This window comes from Culex pipiens, chromosome 2 (assembly GCF_016801865.2).
Source record: "Culex pipiens pallens isolate TS chromosome 2, TS_CPP_V2, whole genome shotgun sequence".
NCBI lineage: Eukaryota > Metazoa > Arthropoda > Insecta > Diptera > Culicidae > Culex > Culex pipiens.
The window spans coordinates 73,596,320-73,618,881 of record NC_068938.1 but is presented as its reverse complement, the minus strand read 5'-3'; the positions used below and the strand labels follow the sequence as shown (position 1 = coordinate 73,618,881).

The 22,562-nt window shown below is 36.1% G+C and overlaps 2 protein-coding genes and 1 long non-coding RNA gene across 5 annotated transcripts in view; 1 reads left to right on the top strand and 2 right to left on the bottom strand.

The window, feature by feature from the left end:
* Nucleotides 1-4,659: 4,659 nt before the first annotated feature.
* LOC120420138 (nephrin-like) overlaps nucleotides 4,660-22,562 on the bottom strand; it is a 95,453-nt gene continuing 77,550 nt past the window's right edge. The window contains exons 12-18 of one of the 3 annotated variants that reach the window (XM_039583092.2): nucleotides 21,832-21,913; nucleotides 21,440-21,581; nucleotides 18,190-18,374; nucleotides 17,808-18,031; nucleotides 17,213-17,348; nucleotides 5,777-5,838; nucleotides 4,660-5,235 (exon numbers count right to left, since the gene is read on the bottom strand). In XM_039583092.2, coding sequence (XP_039439026.1) covers nucleotides 4,909-5,235; nucleotides 5,777-5,838; nucleotides 17,213-17,348; nucleotides 17,808-18,031; nucleotides 18,190-18,374; nucleotides 21,440-21,581; nucleotides 21,832-21,913 — 1,158 coding nt within the window. In that variant the 3' untranslated portion in view covers nucleotides 4,660-4,908. The remainder of the gene's footprint in view (nucleotides 5,236-5,776; nucleotides 5,839-17,212; nucleotides 17,349-17,807; nucleotides 18,032-18,189; nucleotides 18,375-21,439; nucleotides 21,582-21,831; nucleotides 21,914-22,562) is intronic. The other 2 variants (XM_039583095.2, XM_039583093.2) reach the window with 2 other exon arrangements.
* Nucleotides 11,456-12,575, top strand: LOC120420140 (uncharacterized). The gene is made up of 2 exons (XR_005605822.2): nucleotides 11,456-12,469; nucleotides 12,526-12,575. It is a non-coding gene; the product is annotated as an uncharacterized LOC120420140 (long non-coding RNA).
* LOC120420139 (mediator of RNA polymerase II transcription subunit 16-like) lies at nucleotides 12,720-13,941 on the bottom strand. Its single transcript, XM_039583100.2, has 2 exons — nucleotides 13,270-13,941; nucleotides 12,720-13,203 (listed from the first exon to the last, which is right to left on the bottom strand). The coding sequence occupies exon 1, from the start codon at nucleotides 13,757-13,759 to the stop codon at nucleotides 13,349-13,351; it is 411 nt and encodes a 136-aa protein (XP_039439034.1). The 5' UTR covers nucleotides 13,760-13,941; the 3' UTR covers nucleotides 12,720-13,203; nucleotides 13,270-13,348.

Here is a 22,562-nt window from a genome sequence, read left to right as displayed (position 1 = left end):
GTGTTTGATTGGAAAGGGTAGATTTCCCCTAACTCGTAAATTTTTTTTAACAAATTTCCCATAGTTTCAGAGAAAATTGATGAAACCTTTCAATATTCAAATAACACCAAAATGTGCCATCCTGACTTAGAAAATTTTCCACAATTTCAAGTCATTTCTGCAGGGGGTATATCAAAAATGTTTAAAATAAAGTTTGAAATTTCCGGTTTTGAATGAAAGCATTCGCTTTGAGACATCATTTTAGCGCAAAATTAATTATTTTGTCAAAATTGGTCAAAATTTTCCCATAGTTGCAGAGGAATTTGATAAAAAACTGTAATACCAAAAGAAAAATACCAAAATGTGGTGTCCGATAATTGACAAATTCTGCAATTTTGCAATATCCAAACAATAGATTAGTATTATACCGATAATACCACATTTTGCTCTCGCATAATCCTTAACACAAATTTAAGGGTCCAGGAATACCAAAATTTGGTATTGATACCAGAGAAAGGTATTATTACGCAATTCCCTTGTTATTTACCCATGCTCGGGATAGTGAATTGTTAAAAAAAGTTTTCTTACCCTCTAATGCCCACGGTAGTTCCAGAGCACCAAGACTTTGAGATTAAAGTTTTTGGAGATGTGGCAATATTTTCAACTGCTTCTTTGTGCACATAAATATTTGCTATAAAATCTCGTCTTTTGAAAAGATTCAGTTTTTGATGGTACCAAAAAAAATTCTTTATCTTCCTGGTTGAGCACTACTCCAAATTTTAAAATTTTGCATGGATTCAAAGTGTGTGGGCCAAAGTAAAGCTATTCCAGAGATATTGGACATAAATTTACTATTTTAAGCGGTTTGTCACAGAGGAGATGACATTAATAAAATATATCAGTTTGATTTCTTGGGTTGTCACGATTTTGACACTAATTAAATTTGCTTAGTTGTATAAATATAGATTATATAATAAAATGTTAATATAGCATCCCAAATGGTCAATATTTTGTGTTTTGCTGTGGTGGTTTTTATTTTTTCAGCATTTAGTAAATATTGCTGCCAATAGCGGAACAATTCATAACTGCCAAATAAAACAAGGTTTGACAATTGTTTTGAAGTTTTTCTTTTCAAGTCCAAAAATGTTGCAGTTATTTGGTTTTAACAATAACTGTTGCTTTAAATTTGCTTAGTATTTATTTGTTATTTTAATAAATGAAATTTCTGCTTTAATAAGCATTAAATTGTTTCCATTCTTTATAAAACTATTCTGATAATTAAAGCCCCGAAGCAACTTGTGCAATCCTTATATATTAATTTTATCCTATATTATTTTTCTAATATTTCATACGAATTCATCTTAGTTTATAATATTCACTATGTTTACTTTATTTGTTATATTTATCATATTTATTACATTTATTGCATTTATTATATTTATAACATATATTTCAAACGCCTAACAACCCCCCCCCCCCCCCCCCAAAAGAAATACTTACCCCTCTAGAGCGTCCAATTTCCAGGGGTTACAGAATTCCCGAGAAACGGGAAATTTTTTAAAAATTTCCCAGGAATTCCTGGTAAATTTTAAATTTATCGAAAATTGTTCTGATCTATATTCTTCAACAAAATTGTAAAGAATGGCAACTTAAATGATCAAAATTAGTGCGAGGGTCAATTAATGCCTAATCCGCTTGCAGAAAAAAAATGTCAAGAAAATATATTATATTTATAAATATTCTAAGTTTATAGGCTGTCTTGCAATTCGTACAACAATGTTGTAAAAAAGTCATCATTAGTAGGGGAACTATACCCTTTCTCAGCCTATTTCTATTATCGGCCTATCAGCACTTTGATCATGAATTACAGCTTTTATAAAGTGTTTTTGACTGTACCAAAGTAATAAATAGCTCAATTAAAAGTGAGCAAGCAACTCTTCATTGTTGAAACATCTGAAAATGTTTATTTAAGGTTAAGCTTTCAATTCATGCAAAAAGTTCATAGTTTTGTGAGAAATTGACAGATTTATGTGCGATACAAAAAAAGGGGATCAAGTCTCCTCACTCTCCCCTATGTATGTATGTATGTATTAGTACCCCCGTCTTGGCAGGACTTGGCCATGACCACAGTATGTTTCAACTGAGACGGTTTGGTTAGTAACCGACTTATATCTTAAGGACCTGAAAAGATTATCATTCTCAGTTCAACCATTTGTTATGATATGATTAAAAAGAAAATGACATTCATGGGACTTGGGCCAGGCGATCCACGACTCCCTCATTCAGTCCGTAAAATATATGAAGGCCCTGGGATTTTATGTTTTGAGAGGGGTTTAGAGCTTCCAATTTTCCGTCCCGGGAATTCCAGAAATTCAAGTGGAAGTATACATTTAACTAACTTCTTGGCACATTTTTTTTTATTTACAAAAAAATAGTAATGAAAACACTAAGCTTTATTTTATTCAATTCAATTTACTGTTCTTATAATTTATCAGTTCGTCTGAAAATTTCATATCAAGGTATATTTCAGAAAATATTAGTTTCTGAAGCTTTCACAACTGATCTTGCAACAAAAATAACGAATGAAAATTAAGTAAATAGAAAAAATTGTTTTTAAAACAAATATTGTTGTTATATCATCTGAAAATAAGATCAAAATTAGGTTTTTTTACGATTATGTTTACCATGGCGCCAAATTGGATGAAAATTGAAATAAAAAAATGATTTGATGTCTCAAAGAGGGTTGTGCAAGAAGATTTTTGTTAATTTGTTTAAAAGTGTTTACAGTTTAATGTAAAAAAATACATTTGAGCTAACAGAGCGTAAGCGGTTTTAATATGAAATAGCGTCTAAACTACTTTTATTGCTTAAGATTTTTTTTTAGCCAAAGTCATTTATTAAGCTGAATCATTAAAAAACATCTTCGTATTGTATAGAAGGTGTCAAAAAAATGCAAACATATTTCAAAATCTAGCTCCAAATGTTTAAAAACTTTGGGTTGTGATTTCATAAAAAATATTTATTTTTTTGTGAAAAAGCAGTTTTTAAGGTGAATTCAATGCGTAAGATTTGATATGGAAAAAAGATTTGTCAACAAATCCATATTTTCTTCATGATTTTTTTTTTTCATTTCAACGTCGTCTCAATACAATTCTTTATCATGTTCCCTCAAACTGTCATTTTACTCGCTGTCCAAACACAGTAAATAGGAAAATAATACTGCACGAAAATAGGGGAAATATACCCATTTTAATCACACTAAGCCGTTCGACCAATTCTCATCACTTTTGCCGTTTTCGGCTATTAAACATTCAACTATGTTTGGATGATAAGGGTATTTCATCAGATAAACTCTTCGAATCATGCCAAGCGTTTTGAAAAAATATTTTAAACCGGCATTTTCAAAATGTTGGGGGTAATTTGATCCCCCTTTCAACATTTTGAAGAAAGAAATCTTAAGCAAAATGTTTCTTATTCTATAAGTTAAAGCTATTTCACATTAAACCTGTACGTTTGCGTCCAAAATATAACAAGTTTAGCATGCAAAATATTTAAAAACTTAAAATTTTCTTTTTTAGACCAATTTTAGACCAAAATTGAGCATGTTTACAAAAGCTTGTAATTTTTGTTTACAAAACTATTGAAAAATGGTTCAAACTGCAGTAAGTTATGTACAAATATACTATGTACGAAAATCCAGCCCAATTATTTAATCTTGAGGCTGATTCCGGTGACTGTAAAAATGCAGGGATCAAGTCTCCCTAAACACATTTTTTTAAACAATTGGGTCCTAAAATGAAGCGTAGATTGCTGATATTATTGTTTACAGCGATAAAGCTTATTTTTCTGAGTACAATGACCCTTTGTACGACCACAAAGAGTTTAAAATGGATTTTTAAATCAATTTTGAAAAATTAACCTCGCGGTCCTTCTTGACAGAAAAGCTCCTACTTGACAGCTCATTCCAAGGGGACCATAGTTAATCCATCGGAAAAATGTTGTCCTGTCAAAAAAAAAATTTGCATTAAAATGAAAAAAGTGATCAGAAATGGTTTTTAATCGTGTTTTTTACCGTTGTACATAAAAATTGACATAGGGCTTTAGTACCCAATTGATTGTAAAAATAGTTTGACGATAAATTTAACGTCAAATTCGTAAGGGTTTTGGAGTTGATATGTTTATCAAACAATTCATGTATAAAAAATATTTGTTTGAATAATTTTTGAGTGTTTTCTATACTTATCAAAACAAAGAAAAAAGATCTCTAGGAAGTTTTTTGCACCACTTTTTAGAAAAATGTGTGTAACTCAATCCAAACATTTTATAATTTCTTTCTTTGTGTTCTACAATGAGTTTTAGTCAATTTCGCACAACTTTCTAGAACAAAGCTAATTGTTTTACCCGCATGCTGACGAGATACAGGCTTGGGATCAAGTGTACCCGGGGATCAAGTCTCCCCACTCTCCCCTACATGAATTTACTATTTTAAGCGGGCGAAAAGCTCTGGGCGTTAAGGGTTCAATTTGAGGGATATTTTTATGAACTTTATTCAGCGGATTTTGACGCATTGATTAAATTAAAAAGCATTTGCAAACATCTGTGATATAACTAAAGCTTATGAACTAAGGATTTCATCGATTTTCTTTCACCAAAATAAAACACCACAAGTAAAAACACGAGAATACCATCTTTTTTTTTGTTGATTTCTTTTGCTAGTCCGAAAAATACACTTCGTTTTAAAATTCTTTATAATGTTTCGAGCTTCTACAGTCCTCGACACCGTTGCGTACGTTGTGCCATCACCAGTTGGACCGGAGCGTCCTTGATGATGCTGTGCTGCTGCTGCTGCGTCGGAAGAGATATGCATCGGAGGTCCACCTTCGCCTTCGCATTCAAAATTCGCACTACAAATAATTCCATCGTCACCGGTCAAACGCAACTCTCCGGGACCCGGGTCGTCATGAGGCGATCCTTAATCACGTTGATGTCCAGATCGGAACCGGTCGCCGACGGAGGAGCCGCTGCAGAGCTTGTTGTAGCTGTCACGAGTGGCCGGCCCCCACGCCAACCTCCTCCACTGTCCTGGTGGTGTTCCTGGGAGGACGACACCGGAGGCAGTCCCATGGTGCTGCTCAGGTTGGTCAAGTCTATCGGATTAAGATAGTACGAGTTGGCCGAGTAGTCGACGAATGCGTAACCGCCGCCACTGTTACCGTTGCCTCCGTCCGGGGGCGACTGCTGCTGATGCTGATGCTGCTGTTGCCGGGAAATACAAACAAATGAAACGCAATCAGTTCGTGATTCGATTATACCTTCCAGCAACTCTGTAACGGTGTTTCGTTTGGGAGCGGTTCTCTGTGTTTTTTTTTCGTAAAAAATAAGTCAGTTTTTTTTGGAAATGTATGATTGATTAACAACTATTCTAGAACATAATAAATACCAATTACATCTAATTTTTCATTGGAATGTAGACACATTTTGTACTTAACTTTTTTTTTATTGCCTTTTCCTCGACTTTGGCCAAGGCCAATGACTTAAACTTTTAAACATATTTCAATCTCTACTTTATACAGTTATTTTAGTCGATTATGAAAAAAAGAATCATTGAAATATTTAATTAAAAGCATACAAAAAGGATTTGAACGAATTTAAGATACTTAAAATTAGAAAAAACCAAATTTTCCAGAGAACTGTTCTCCCCTGCAATGACACCACCAGGAACCGGAACAGAAAGCGGGGCGGCAGTTGTTGCTAAAACTGCTCTCGTCCCCCCCATTTGTTAATTCGAGCAACTTACACTTGCCTTGTCCCGGCTGCCAGTTCCGAGCATTGGCGTTGAGAGCATCGGCGAAGACGAAACTGCGAGGTCCAGTCAATCCAGTGGAGAGAAGGTAGAGCAGCGATGGAAAAGTGAGAAACAACCACCGCAGCATCGCAGCAGTTTGTTGGTACAAGGAATTAGTGAGCATGTGTGTGTGTGTGTGTGTGTGTTTGTGTGGAGAACTAACGACATCGACAACAGCAAAAACGAAATGGTTCCACCAGTTGGAAGATTAATCCGATGGTCCTCCGAAGGGCCTTAGGGTTGGTCACACACGTGTCAAATGGTATTATCTGTTGATTATAGAACTCCCCACCAGGGGATTGCAACGGCTTGTTTGCATTTTGTACTGTCCAGTGCAACAATTCGAATTAATCGAATCATCTCAGTTTAAACAATGAGAGCAATGGTTAACATGTGAAATTCAGTCTCTGAGACCAAAGTTTGTGCTTCTAGTGGAAGTTAATCCCGGTGAATCATTAGGTCTATTCCCGTACTGCAGAATTTTGCAATTTTGCACGAAATTGGCAGCAGAGCGTTCCCGTACTTTTCTGTAACAAAAGTAACTTTTCTCTCAGACAGAACTTCTGCAATGAGAGAGGTAGAAGTTGCAGCAAAACCGTTCCCGTACTTTTCTGCAAGCTCTCTCTTCTCTTTTGTGTTGAAAAGTAACTGCAAGTTGGTGTGAGTACACGTTTCCATAAAATTTGCAAGTTGGGTTAAATTAAGCATTTTATTATTATGTACAGTCGACTCTCTGGTTGTCAATATCCAAGGGACCGTCGAGGAAGAGAATCATCAGTTTACAGAACGATGCAAAATGAAGACTCGATTGAAAATATTTTTTTCTTGATACCCAGCTATGGGAGAGAATCATGGCAACGTCCATCAAACAAAAACAAACTAATGTCAAACACCCTTCAAAGCTTCGTTTCGCCAAGAAAAATGTCTATGCAAGCCATGAGAAAGTGAAATTATTGACAACCGGAAGAGATTTTTAAAGCAAACAGAATCCAAGGGACCGTCGAGGAAGAGATCCTACAAGCAAGGGAAAATATCGAGGAATGAAGATAATTGAAGTATGCAGATTGAAGGGACTGAAGAATTCATCGATAGATGGAGAATTATTGATATCGAGAAGATCGACAGCCAGAGAGTCGACTGTAGTTGCAATAAATTTGATGTTGTATTATTACTAAATTTAGGTAGTCTTTTTGAAGGGACGTTTGTATATTTGAAATTGATGGTTTTTGGGATATTTTTTTAATTTCTGTTAACGATTTCAGGCTTAGTTCATGAATGTAATGGTATACACTCAAACCCCGATGGTTTGACACCAACTGTTGTCAAACGAACGGGGTCACTTTTTAGTTTGACACCCCTTTTACACGTAGTTCACTCACACTATCAACCGTTTGCTTTGATAGTGTGCGTGAGCGCCGTGTACAAAGTGACAGTTCGTCACTTTTTAGTTTGACTTTGACCAACCAACGGGGTACAAACTAAAAAAGTGTCAAACGAAAAAGTGACCAACCACCGGGGGTTGAGTGTAGCAAATTTATTATTTTTTTAGTGTTAGTATTTTTACCTGATCAAAAGTTGCTAAGTTCATCCAGTATTACAGCACGGCTAATAACTCATCAAACAATTTGTATCATAAAAACAAATTGTTTTTAAAAACTATTAAAAGACACATTGCTGAATAAATTTCAAATAAATATTTGTTTAAGGATTGATTATTGATCTTCAGTTTTTTTTGAACAGACTAAATATGTGTGTTAAAATAATAGGTAAATTTAATCGGCAAATTATAAATTGTATATGAACCAAAATATTAAAAGTACAAATAACCAATATAATTGATGACCATAAAATTATTGCTGGAACATAAGTTACGTTGTTTACACATCATATTTTATATTATTTAAAATTGATTTAAATTTTATTAAAAATTATACGGTATATTCTACACCACAATTCTTAAATTCTTAAATGCCTCCATCTTAAATCATAAAAAATACACATATTTTGGAGTCATATTCTAGGTTAGAAACGCATATTTAGAAGATTTAGAGATTAGAAATTTTGAAAAGGTCGTCGGATAATAGAGTACAAACTGTTTCTATTTTTTAGAATTGAAACTCAATTATAATATTTTTTTTATTCACATTTTTTTAAATTTTACGTTTCTCAAATTATAATTTCTTTGAATTTTTGAACTGTGGATTTTGAGCTTTTGAAGTTCAAACTTTTGATTTTTTTTTTATTTCGAATTCAAAATATTTGAATTTTTGAGGTTTTGAGGGTATTTTTCAACCTTAATTTTTAAATTTTGAGTTTTGATATTAAGCTTATTTAAACTTTAAATATTTTGAATTACTTAATTTTTAATTATTTGAATTTTTGAAGCGTTGAATTTGTGTTTTTTTATTTTTCTATAAATATTTGCATTTTAAATTTCTCAAGTACCTGATTTTTTTAGTTACTCAATTTAAAAATATTAGTTTTGCCTTCCTCACCTTACTGAGGAAAGGCTATAAAATCACTCGAAAACTGAACTTCTCAATTAAACCTCCTAGACCCACCTTCATGTATACCTATCGACTCAGAATCGAATTCTGAGCAAATGTCTGTGTGTGTGTGTAGGGATGTGGGTCTGTGCACCAAAAAATATGCACTCGATTATCTCAGCACTGGCTTGACCGATTTGGACCGTTTTGGTCTCATTCGATTCGTTTTGGGGTCCCATAAGTCCCTATTGAAAATTATGAGATAAGTCCCTATTGAAAATTATGAATTTAGTAAAGTACTTTAAAAGTTATGCTAAAAAAACGATTTTGACTAAAGTCCGGAAGATTGTAAAAAGGGTGGTTTTTGTGAGAAACCCCAGCATGTTATACATTTTTAGAAAGGTATTTAAAAGACCTTTCCAACGCGACTAATACATTGAAGATCTGACAACCCTATCAAAAGTTATAAGCACTTAAGCGTTATTTATACACTTTTGGGAGGCTAGTTCTCAGATATTTAGATGAAAACGTATTCCAAATATATCATGCGACCTATCTTTGGATAGGTAATTTAAAGACCTTCCCACGAGCGTGTCTATTTTGGATAGCATTACCCTTTGAATGAGAGGAAGGCACCAACCACCTAAGGGTGGATTAAGTAACGTTTTTTTTTATATTTTTAGTTTCGTAATTGTTGTGTTTCCATATTTTTTAGCTTTGATTCAATTACTTTCTAATATTTTTCAATTTTGCTGCGTCACCGTGTGACATCCATAATTTTGTTATGTTATGTCCAAAATTAAAAAAAAAACCTTCAAATGCTCTGCTATCAAAACATGTATTTATGATCTCTTCAATTAAACCTTTGTTTGTCATTGCCACTCTCATTTCTATTTTTACCTGATGTAAAAAACAGAATTGTTTGTAATGTTAAATGTCTACCTAATCAAAAGCATCTTTTAAATAAAATGTTGAGTTGCATAAAAAATAAGTTCTAGAGGTAAACTTATTTCAATTACAAATTACAATTTTTGTCAAACTCTTTTTTTAAATAATAAAAAAACTTTAATACTCAATTTGAGTAAATCCACTCAACTGTGTACAATATTGCAGAAAAAGTACTGGAACGCGCTACCCAGGCAAAGGTTTTGTGGCTTCTCTCCTTGCAGAACTTCTGCAAAAGAGAGAGATGAAGAGCGCGAGCTGAAAAGTACGGGAACGTGCTGCTAAAAAGTGACTTATGCTGGCTGCAGAATTCTGCAGAAGTTGCAGAATCCATTTCAGTGCTGAAAAGTAGAACTTTTCAGCATTTGTTTTGAAATGTGTTTCTATTCGATTCTGTTATTTTTAGTAGATAAAAGTAGGCTGTTTCGTCAGGCGAGAATGACAGGAAAAGTAGGAAGTTTCAAGACGGAATCGCAAAAAATATTTTTTTCAATCCTCTGCCACATCACACTATTACATATTAAAACATATTAGAATGAATCACATTGTAAAAAACAGTTTTCTAAACAAGTTCCATAAAAAAGTATAAGTTTTGGTTCAATATAAGCAGAGATATGCCCAATTTCCTGAAAGAAATAGTGCCTTTCTCCAAAATTTCTTAATTTAATTACCTACCTTCACCGATTTTCTGTGATTTTTTTTGAACAAATAATCCCATAAAATCGAAAAATAATCTTCAAAAAAAAAAGTTGTTCTAGATCCCCGACGAAATATTTCGGTATACCCCGCAAAATGTCGGGAAAGAGCCCTTCTTTCACGGTGCCAAATATCAGACATAACGAATTTTTTATCATTAGTTTGTTCTAAAAAACACACCGTGGATGATTCTAGAACTTTGCAGAACTTAATTTGATCAAATCTGTAATTTATGCAATCAAAAACATCGTTCCAACTTTTTTTTTCGCCTGTAAAAAAATCGTCGAAAATTCCGCGAAGGCAGTTGTTTTAAAAAAGGTGGAATGATGTTTTCGGTCGCAGAAATTACAGATTTGTTCAAACTAAGTTCTGCAAAATTTTACGATCATCTAGACATTCTTACAAATCACTGGAAACAAGAATCGTCCCGATTGGTTGAGTAATGCCCGAGAACCAGCGAGTAGAAGTTAAAGTTTCACCTTTTTTGGGAGGCTAGTGCGTCCGTGTTAGTTGGATATGCGTTGGGCGTTCCAGTGTTTAAGATCAAAAATTGGTTGAAAGATGGATTTTTGGCGATTTTTTTTAATCAAAGGCCGTCTAAAGATGGGGTTGGGTTGTAGAGGGTTAAAACCTTGTATCGTGTTTCATTTATGAGTAAAGTTTATCAAACATTAAACTTTTTTAAATATATTTTAACACTGATTTTTTTGTATTCAAGAATTAGTCTAGCGTGAAGTCACAGTCTCACGGACCCCCCTCCCCTCTTGTCACATTTTGTCACGCTTGTTATAACCCACCAAATTTGAGCCAAATCGAAGCACTTTTGATTTCGCCACTTCCTGTTGGACGTGGAATTGCTGTATTTATGAATCAAGTTTCAAGCAATGTTGAAATTCACCGAAATTTATTTCTGAAAGCCAATTTTCATATGGCAAAAACTATAAAAAATATTATCATCGAAACAAGACTTTGAACATTACAAACAAATTAAAAAAATCGCAAAAAATATTTAAAATTTGTTATTTTATTTTTTAAGAATGATTAATATTTGAAAATATTTTTCTAAGTTTATGTTGCCTCCCTCCTTCAAAATCGGCCCGAATTATCGGAGGGCAGAACAAATATTTTTTTCAAAAAGCTCCCAAAATTTAATGAAATTGGAAGTCAAATTAACTCAAAACAGTTTGAATTGTATTTTTCTGCGTTCAAAACCAGATTTAGCATGTCTGGGATCGATTAATAACAATGTTAAACAATATATCTTCATATAATCCGACGGAATTTCCACTTTTTTGATAAATAACTCTATATGTCACCCATATTTTGAGACACCCATAAAGAGGGAATCTAAGAAAATAATGATTGCTTTTGATACTCATCACATAAGCTAACAAATGTGGGTAATTCTCCGCCAACTCACACAGCAGTTGCCCCGACCCCTCTTCGATTTGCGTGAAACTTTGTCCTAAGGGGTAACTTTTGTCCCTGATCACGAATCCGAGGTCCGTTTTTTGATATCTCGTGACGGAGGGGCGGTACGACCCCTTCCATTTTTGAACATGCGAAAAAAGAGGTGTTTTTCAATAATTTGCAGCCTGAAACGGTGATGAGATAGAAATTTGGTGTCAAAGGGACTTTTATGTAAAATTAGACGCCCGATTTGATGGCGTACTCAGAATTCCGAAAAAACGTATTTTTCATCGAAAAAAACACTAAAAAAGTTTTAAAAATTCTCCCATTTTCCGTTACTCGACTGTAAAATTTTTTGGAACATGTCATTTTATGGGAAATTTAATGTACTTTTCGAATCTACATTGTCCCAGAAGGGTCATTTTTTCATTTAGAACAAAATTTTTCATTTTAAAATTTCGTGTTTTTTTTTAACTTTGCAGGGTTATTTTTTAGAGTGTAACAATGTTCTACAAAGTTGTAGAGCAGACAATAACAAAAATTTTGATATCTAGACATAAGGGGTTTGCTTATAAACATCACAAGTTATCGCGATTTTACGAAAAAAAGTTTTGAAAAAGTTGGTCGTCATCGATCATGGCCGTTCATGGTCACCCGCGACAGACACGGACGACGAAACAAAGAGAAACGCAAAAAGTAACTTTTTCAAAACTTTTTTTCGTAAAATCGCGATAACTTGTGATGTTTATAAGCAAACCCCTTATGTCTATATACATAGACTAAATATATATAGATACGCCACTCCCCTGTTGGGGCTGGCGACACTACCGCCACGCCAAAATAGCACCTGGTGGCAATTCACAGGTACTACTTTTCGATGTTTCCAAAGGGAAAGTGAGTTTTCCCCAGTTTCAGTTCAAATGTTACGGTTGCATCGTAGCAACAGCTGCTTTTCAAACTTTGTTTATTTTCTGTCAACATTTCAACTTCAACTTCAAAGCGTTGGATCCTACAAGATCAACCCGTTGCGGGCGTTTTCGACCACAAAAAATTCCACGCGCAGAACCTCACGGACGACACGGAGTGCTCGCAGTGAAGATGTCAGCAAGTGAGTAGAATAAAATAACAGAAACAAATATTTACGGAAAAGTTTATTGTTTACAGGCCTCTTTAAGATGGACCTGTCACCCATTCCACAACGGCAAGAGAAAACTGCACAGCGATCTAGATGACCTTCGGCGCTTCTAGCAGACACGGATTCCTTCGTGGGAACAGAACTCTAAGAAAGCTTTTCTCGGGCCTGATTCCTCAAGAACCACGCTGCGTGGCTACCTCCGTTGCCGGAATAGTCGCCCATTTGTCGGGCAAATTGGAACACGTCTAATCTAAATCACATCATATGCTGGACACTACAATGAACCAAATTGTATCGCTTTTTGCTGCAACGGGTTTCTTTTAGTATTTTATTGATTTTTAAACATTCAATATAATAATCATGACCCAAATAGAAAGATTATCCAACAAGCGGATTGAATTTTATTTGTCTAGACTTTGGAACAGCTCCTCTTTTTCTAGGCGATTAAAACATGTTTATTGTATGTTTCTAAACTTTTATTCAAGCACTATTTTCATTATATTCACAAAATTGTGCAAATTATAGCCATACGAAGTAAACGGTATTGGTAATCGCCATTTACGAAGGAAACCATCTTTGATTAACGCTGACCCTGAACTGGCTTTTTATTTGCAAAAATCGATCATGAAACCATCGGGAACCCAGCGCAGCGCCTAGGCCGGCGGATGGTTTGGACCACAGCACAGCAAAGTAAAGTAAGTGGGGGCCTAAAATAAAGCAAAAGCAACAGTGAGCTGTATTTTTGGATTTTATCCAAATCAACTTTTAAATACCTTCTTGTAGAACTCGATCTTGCCAGCGAGATGCTCCTTCAACTCCAAGATGACTTGGCTAATCTTACCCTCGAACGCATTAATCTAGGCGAACATTTTTGCATCGCTGAATGGCTGCTGCACGATCCACATCGGCAACGCGAGTGACTTCCGGCTCAGTTGCTAGTACATCACTCTCGACGATAGGAATCTGCAGACGGAACTTGAACGTTTCGCAAATCACCGGCAGGCTGATGTACGGAAGCAGCGGTAAAGCGAACATGGTCCGCGAGGCGACAAACTGCAACTGGGGGATCCGCACCTGGTTCGGGAGGAGGAAGCACTCGTCCAGAATAAGATCGTTGGGATTGAGGGCGAGTTTCGTGAACAGACTGACTAGCGAAACTCGGATGTCCAGCTTAATGCAGGCAGTATCCAGAAACGGAGATTCGCGGATACTGTTGGGTGCGACGATGTCCTGGCTGATGTCGTAGCCCTGCTTGTTGGACATCAAAATGCAATTTTTGGGTAGTTTAGCTAATGTTGATCGCCAAGTCGGTGAACTACTGGATCGGCTGCTGCAGACTCGGCTACCCCATAAAAATGTTCTTGGCCGCAAGATTTACACCTAAACTCCCAAGTTCGATGAAAAGGGGGAATGTCCATACAAATTCCCCCTTACTTTCGAGCTTGGGAGTTTAGGTGTTTTTAAGGAGCAACTTGTTGACGTCCTGTACCGACTTTGAGAGGCCACTGAAAAGAAACACCTAAGTCAGATACTTCTAAGAACACAATTTAAAACAAGTCTGTACTTACTGGACTAATTTTCACTGTAAATTATCGTGCGAGGCCAAATTTAACGATAATAAAGGTGGTCAGGATCGAGTGCAGAGTTAGCAAGTTTAAAAGATCAATATTTGAGACCAAGCCGGGAGCAAGCCGATACGGAATTTCGGTGGCCTTGTAATAACACCTGCTTGCTTCGGGCATCCGCACGACTTTTTCTTCGCCAACATTGCCTAGAGCGAAAACGTTCCTTCTCCTAAACCCCGCTCCACCGCCGGTTTTGCCTCTACCACCCTCTGCCTCTGGCCGGGGATTGACGCAAACCTGAAGATTTTCCCCCAGTGGGGTCGCGATCGGCTGGAAGAGATGACCCTTATTGATTCCTTTATTATGGCTAGAGTCTTCACTGCTACTGACGTTGCCACTTGCCCTGCAGGCCGAAAATTTTTCACGATTTCGAGGATAAATTATTAAAAAACAGATTGTTCAAGCGCGTGTTGAACCAAATTAGGTGACACTTTTTTTCAAAAATAAAACAATCGGCAAGTGCATAGAGTACTATGATTTGTTTACCCAAATTAGTACCTGTAACTTGACTGTGGTGGCGCTCGGAGCGCTAAAGGGGTGTCGCCAACTGGATGTATGAAAAAATCACGAAGTGAGACATCTAGGTAATTAATAATCTATGCTATATATCAAAATTTTTGTTATTGTCTGCTCTACAACTTTGTAGAACATTGTTACACTCTAAAAAATAACCCTGCAAAGTTAGAAAAAACACGAAATGTTAAAATGAAAAATTTTGTTCTAAATGAAAAAATGACCCTTCTGGGACAATGTAGATTCGAAAAGTACATTAAATTTCCCATAAAATGACATGTTCCAAATTTTTTTACAGTCGAGTAACGGAAAATGGGAGAATTTTTAAAACTTTTTTAGTGTTTTTTTCGATGAAAAATACGTTTTTTCGGAATTCTGAGTACGCCATCAAATCGGGCGTCTAATTTTACATAAAAGTCCCTTTGACACCAAATTTCTATCTCATCACCGTTATAGGCTGCAAATTATTGAAAAACACCTCTTTTTTCGCATGTTCAAAAATGGAAGGGGTCGTACCGCCCCTCCGTCACGAGATATCAAAAAACGGACCTCGGATTCGTGATCAGGGACAAAAGTTACCCCTTAGGACAAAGTTTCACGCAAATCGAAGAGGGGTCGGGGCAACTTTTCCCGATTTCGTGTGAGTTGGTAGAGAATTACCCATGTTTGAAAAACAAGTTAAGCATAAAAGTTTAAGTGAAACTTTGAAAATCTTTAAAAATATTAAATCAATAATGAATCCTCACTTTTTTGCAGATACGTTGTTTTTTATTGTCAATAAATCATTCCAAAAAATTTCGTACGAATTTGGATTCAATTTTAAAAAAGACAAAATTCAAGAATAAGCAATATTTTGATCTTTGGACAATAAAACATATGAAAATGTTACAAAAGGCAGAAGAACTTAAGGTTGGAGGGATAAAAGGTCTAAAGCTGATAAAATTAATCTTGATATCTAGGAGGGATTCGTGGCGCGGTGGTTAGCGGCTTCGGCTGTCGATCCTTAAGTCGCTATGGGGCGTGGGTTCGATTCCTGCCTTATCCTCCTGGCCTTCAATCGGATGGGGAAGTAAAACGCCGGTCCATTTGCGTAAGGTTTTGGGTGACTCACCACTAGCGTGTCCATCCCGGGAATTCTCGGGACAACATTCCCGGGATTTTTCCAAAACCGGGAATTCCCGAATCCCGGGATTTTTTTTTATAATTTGTCCCGGGAATTCCCGAAATTGAAAAAATCTGATTTTGGTCTGGAAATTCAGAATTGGTTGTAAAAATACAAGACAAGTTGAAAACTCAGTAAACGATAATAATTCAAAAGCACTTAAATTTGTATTCGGCATATACCAACATTAATTAGGCTTATTAGGGAACATTGTTTAGATTTTAGTTAACAGATCCGAAAAAAGCCCAGCGCTTTAAACATTTAATTTATTTTTCGTTTGTTGACGTTTTAACCTTTTTGCTTATTCAGCTTCCTGTGATCAAAATTTGATTTTACATAACTTTTTCCATACAATTTGCTGATGCTCCGAAATTGGTTCCAGAGTGGCCAAAGTGTCAATTAGTTAGCATATAAACCTTCCTTGGACTTATACGAACCCAACTCAAAAAAGAGCGCTCCGATCCAACGCTCCGTATTGAACTGATTCGCGTTCGAACAAAACCATCGATTTTTTTTTTTTTTAAATGTTGGGTATATTATTAACGTTTATTTATAAATTTTAATTTGAAAATAGATCATATTTAATTATTTTTCATCAAGCATGTATCGATTTAATACAGATATTTAGGCCTTTTTTTGCACAGTGTTTTTATTTACTTCGGGTAAAACAGGAACAGAACAAAACAAATAGTACAGCGATTTTCAAATTCATTGCTCCAAAATTGGACGCTCCACTCACCACAAATAACCTTCGGACGCCTAGAAATGAGCAAAAACTTGCAACAGAGCCCACAAAAGACCCGCGTGTCGATAAAGTGGATTGCTTTGCTTTTTTATCTAGAAATTATTTTTGAAGCCAATGTTATGTATTCAGCAACACATTTTAATTTTTTGAAGATAAACCTTTCAAACAACAACTTAAGATCAAATAAATCAAAAAATATTTTGGTCTTTTTTCGTTTCGTGAAACATGAGTAGGGCTTGTAGATAATATAAAAATGTTTTGATTTTCAATAAAGTTTCCCCATTTTTAAATTATTCTGTTGAATCTTTTAAAGTCTTCGAATTCCGTTTTCAAACAGGTTGATGAAACATTAAAATATATGCAAATAATGTATTTTAGGGGAATAAATTGGATTAAAACAAAATTTTGTCAGTTTTGGTTTTGTTCAGATATAAGTAATTTTTTTACAAATACTGTATTCGCAATGATATGCAAAGAAAATCTTTGTATGGTTTTAAACCTGGTTGGGAAAGAAAGAATCACAGAATTACACATCTGGAACAACTTTAACAATCACTTTGTCATGTTCTGGAAACAGAACATTATTAATTTCCCTTTCAAAGTTTTGACTGTCTGACCAACCCTAGCGACCTTGAAAAAACCCTAAAACCTTGCCCTTACTGCCAACTTACTCATGTTGAACTGGGCCGGAATGACGTCCGGATCGGGCTCGTCCTCGTTGGCCAGCTCCTTTGAAGTGTTTTTCTTCCGCAAACTGGCCCGAATGTTCTCCTGATAGTGGTTGTTGTGCGTTTGTCCGGTTTTCAGCTTCAGTTGTGTGTTATTGTTGTTGTTGTTGATTGAGCCCAGGTTCAGCAGAAGAAAATATTTTGGTGTGTGTTTGGGAAAGGAAGTAGAAAGTAGAAAGAGAGCGATGAGTCAATTTGCATGGGCCCGGTATTGGTTTGTTTGTTTGCAAAACATGGTTTCCGATATGGTATGATGAACTCGAACAATAAGGGAACGAAAGTCAATACTTAGCAATCGCAGAAAAAGGAAGAGATCTTTAAAAAACTGTTTTTAACTAACTCTATCGTTCAAACTCAAATTTACTCTGAAAACATGATTAATCATAAAAGCCATATTTTTATGATATTTTGTAGATGAGACCACCAGAGTCCAGTAAAGACCTCGTTCCCCTATGGTTTATCGAGCAAATCAATGCATGCAATGTAACTGAAAACCAACATCCGGAGGTCCGGATCCCTGGCCAGCAAGCAGCATTACCTTCAAACAATTAGTTCCGCACTCGAAATCGTTCGAAATCACAATATTTTTTGTTTGCTGTGCAATTTTCATATCACTCCGTTTGCCGTTGTCCGACGGAGTCCGGCGTCGACAGCAGCTGGCCGTCCCCAGGATCGCTTTGGTTGAAATCGAGAGGGCCAATATTATGATGGTAAGCAGCACACCGAGAGTCATCGGGAGCCACTCGGTCGAGTGTTTGCCTTCTGCAATTAACAGTCAGTTACTCTCCTATCACTCTTTAGGAACGGAATTCAAGTGGTGCTTTTCAAGCGAAAGTATCTGTCGAATCAACTGGCCAACTGACTCAACGCGACAAATAAATTCGACTGACTGGCTAAATGTTCGGAGAGGCGGAACTTACCCGACTGGAACGGATGAATGTGGCCAATCTCAAAGTTGGGGATCACCACGCCGATGCTGGAGCCACGCTGGTTGACGGCGTACATCACGCAGGACAGCGAGTTGTTTTCCAGCGACATCACGTTGGTGAGCCACTCGAGCCGCTCCAGGAAGAAGTACGGTTCGTGTTTGTTCGAGTAGTTGAACCTGGCGAAGGTGGTGAAATAGTCATTAGAATTACAATTACAAAAAATGTGATTCGAAAATGTAGATTGAAATTTGAACATTATTTGTATTGTGTACCAGTTAGTTATTTTAGTGGAAAAAAGTCAGTTCTCAAAGTTTCGTAACGAATTGAACACCATAACTACCATGCGCCTCCAGCAAAGTGTATTGGAAACTCATTTCGATGGAGATAAATTCTGTTTTAGTTCGGTTGATGTACCGGAAACCGATTTTTTATTTCAAATTCACTATTGTTGGATATGTAGTAGGGTGGGTACGGAATTTGAAAAGTTCTCAGATCAAGTTCTGGTGTGGTTCCCCTTGTATGGCATACCCATAGGGACTCTCACGCCAAATTTCAGCTCATTTGGTTGAAAACTGGCTTGTCTCAAGCGAGTTCAAGTTTACATGGGATTTACTATGGGAAATTTTGAATTTTCGTTCATTCGCTCCTACAGGCCTAGGGAAAACATGTAGAAACTTCTAGGATGGCCAGAAATGAGCGGAATCGTCTGGAGAACAACTTTCCCAAAGAGACCAGGTCGATTCGTTCAACCCCCATCGAGCTCAACGGCAATACATCCGGGGTTTTCGGAGCCAACGGTTTTCCCCAGAAAGCATCAAATTTTCCTTAGCATGCTATGAATGCTTGATGAACAACGCGACGCCACATGTCAAACAGCTACCACGTGGACTAGCATCGCCTATGAAAAATGACTTTTTATTACTTTTTGAACTATAGAATTATCATTTATGGTGATCCTGTTACTATTTAGCTGTATTCTAAACCTCCAAATAAGAAAAAAAACTGTTATGGTGCAAATTTTACAATCACGTGGTAGCTGTTTGACATGTGGCGTCGCGTTGTTCATCAAGCATTCATAGCATGCTAAGGAAAATTTGATGCTTTCTGGGGAAAACCGTTGGTTCCGAAAACCCCGGATGTATTGCCGTTGAGCTCGATGGGGGTTGAACGAATCGACCTGGTCTCTTAGGGAAAGTTGTTCTCCAGACGATTCCGCTCATTTCTGGCCATCCTAGAAGTTTCTACATGTTTTCCCTAGGCCTGTAGGAGCGAATGAACGAAAATTCAAAATTTCCCATAGTAAATCCCATGTAAACTTGAACTCGCTTGAGACAAGCCAGTTTTCAACCAAATGAGCTGAAATTTGGCGTGAGAGTCCCTATGGGTATGCCCTACAAGGGGAACCACACCAGAACTTGATCTGAGAACTTTTCAAAATCCGTACCCACCCTAATATGTAGTATTCCAAAAACATTCTAAATTTTCATTTGATTTGTAAGTGGATTAAGCTATATTGTTGAAATGGTTCAGCATTTTTCATAGAAAGTCATACTAATCACCTTTCTTTTACAACGCATCAAGTTAAAATTGGTTCAACCGTTCTTGAGATATGATTCCTTAAAAAAATGTAGTTTAGCGAAAATCGTTAGTCTAAAAAAATTTACCACCCTATTTCGGATAGGACCACCCTAATCACAATACAAAAAAACTAAAAACATTACTTTATCCACCTTAAGGTGGTAAGTGCCTTCCTCGCATTCATAAAGAGAATACACTACTCGGCCTCAAGAAAGTGAATAAATAACACTTATTTTTAGCAAAATATCTGATATCCGGCCTCAAAAAAGTGTATAAATAACACTTAAGTGCTCGCGTTGGAAAGGTCTTCCAAATACCTTTCCAAAAATGTATAGCATGACGGGTTTTCTTTCAAAAACCATCCTTTTTACAATCTTCCGAAGTTTAGCTAAATCGTTTTTTTAACATAACTTTTGAAGTACTTTTCAAAACTATATAATATTAACTAGGGTCTTGTGGGACCCCAAGACGGATCGAATGAGACCAAGACGGTCCAAATATATTTTTCGGTGCACGGACTCACATCCAGACACACGCACAGACATTTGTTCAGAATTTGATTCTGAATCGATAGGTATACGCAAAGGTGGGTCAACGAGGTCGAATAAAGAAGTGCATTATTCGAGTGATTTTATAGCCTTTCCTCATTGATGTGAGGAAGGCAAAAACGGGTCTAGTTATATTGCCCAAGGAACTCCCATGCCAAAATCTGAGCTCTTTTGATTCCGATTTGACGTGGAAGTTGACTTTGTTTATGATTATGTACGCCTGTAGTAGTGGGGATCATGCGGAAATTATGCTCTTTTCAGCACCCAGCTTGCTTAAAAATCTTTGGAAACTGATTTTTGTAAATATATGGCTAAACAATCGTTTTGAGCCGATTTTGAAGTTCAATTACAAATTTTTAATACAAATTTCATAGTTTTTACGAACTTTACGGTCAATTCTTCTCCAAACTTTAATCCTTTAATAAAAAACTTTTTGAAAATTGAAAATTGAAAATTGAAAATTGAAAATTAAAAATTGAAAATTGAAAATTGAAAATTGAAAATTGAAAATTGAAAATTGAAGTTTGCAGTTTGAAGTTTGAAGTTTGAAGTTTGAAGTTTTAAGTTTGAAGTTTGAAGTTTGAAGTTTGAAGTTTGAAGTTTGAAGCTTGAAGTTTGAAGTTTGAAGTTTGAAGTTTGAAGTTTGAAGTTTGAAGTTTGAAGTTTGAAGTTTGAAGTTTGAAGTTTGAAGTTTGAAGTTTGAATTTTGAAGTTTGAAGTTTGAAGTTTGAAGTTTGAAGTTTGAAATTTGAAGTTTGAAGTTTGATGATTAAATTTTGATGTTTGAAGTTTTCCAAGTTTTCCAAATTTCACTGGAAAGGTGATTGTCTAATTTTGACACAACTTTTGTATCACAATGCTATTTATCTAATTGTTTGTGTTAGATTTCTGAATTTCAAATTCAGAAGTTCACCAACAAATCTCACTTATGAGTCTCGCTAGGAATTTAAGTTCTATTCAAATAAATCATGTTGCAAGTATAATGCGTTTCATTGCCCCTGTTAAATGTTGACGTCAAATAGTACCTCATCCTTCCTCCTGTTTACTCGTCATCCCAGCATCTTCTCCTCTCCCACAGACCAAACCCCGTTGCGTTTGTGTTGAAACTCACTCACCTTCTTGCACCGGTTCTTTTGGAGACTAATTCCAGCACAAACATTTGCGGTAAACCCCCGTCATAACCAGGTGCACACTGGACCTCGGCAAACTGTTGCGTCCGGTTGTACACGGTACAGTTGGCCACCGGAGCCGGAAGATCTGCCCTCATTAGCGTTCGTGTTAGAGTGTGAGTTTGATGATGACGACGACGAAGGTGGTGATGATGCAACCCGTGGTTTTGTGTACAGGTCGTCGTTTGCAGGTCAAAACGTTTTGCCGGATTTACACGCAATCGCACGTACGTGTGTGTGGGGATGTGTATTTTTCGGCACCAGAGTTGAGAAGAAGAACAAACAACATGTTATGAAATTGAGGTTGTGGAGTGAAGCATTTCCGAGTAGGTACTTACCTGCCAGAATCATTTGGTACAAACAGGGTTCGCTTTGGGTTCCGATCTCGTTGGAAGCCCAGCAGGATAGGGTACCGTAGTCCTGGAAAATAGAATATGGTGGGAGCAATGTTAGGATTAACCCGTGTAACAACGCCTGTGATCTAAATCAAAATAATTAGATAATAAAACACAGTTTCTAGTACAACTGTGACTCCTAAACTTGTCCTAAACATGTAGATTTTTATTTATCGTACAGCAGGGTTACAAATAGTGTGCCAGAATGTGAAGGGCACAACATTTGATCGATTTATGTAATTTTTCAGATGTAGGATCTTCATCAAATGTTGATAACTGTCTATTTTTTGGGTTATTTCACGTAATGTTTTTAGCTTCCAAAAATAAAAAAAAAGACTTGATTTAAAAGTTTAACAATATGTGGAACAGTAAATTTCCCAGATATTAAAATGTTTTACTTTAAAAATCTGTCAAAAAATTACTAAGACATTCTTACCTGAATGCTGGACGCTTATTGGTTATCATTCAGAAACCCAAAAAACCCTCATTTTATCTAATAACTTCTCTTTGCATGGCAATATCTCAGCAACTAAGGGTCGTATCAACAAAGTTCAATAAAGCAAAATATAGAGAATTTTCTCAGCTTTTCAAAAATATTTTTTCAAAGGTGGACAAACATGGGCACTAATTTAAAAAATGAAAAACTGCGACTATTTTCAAAAAAGTTACCTAAA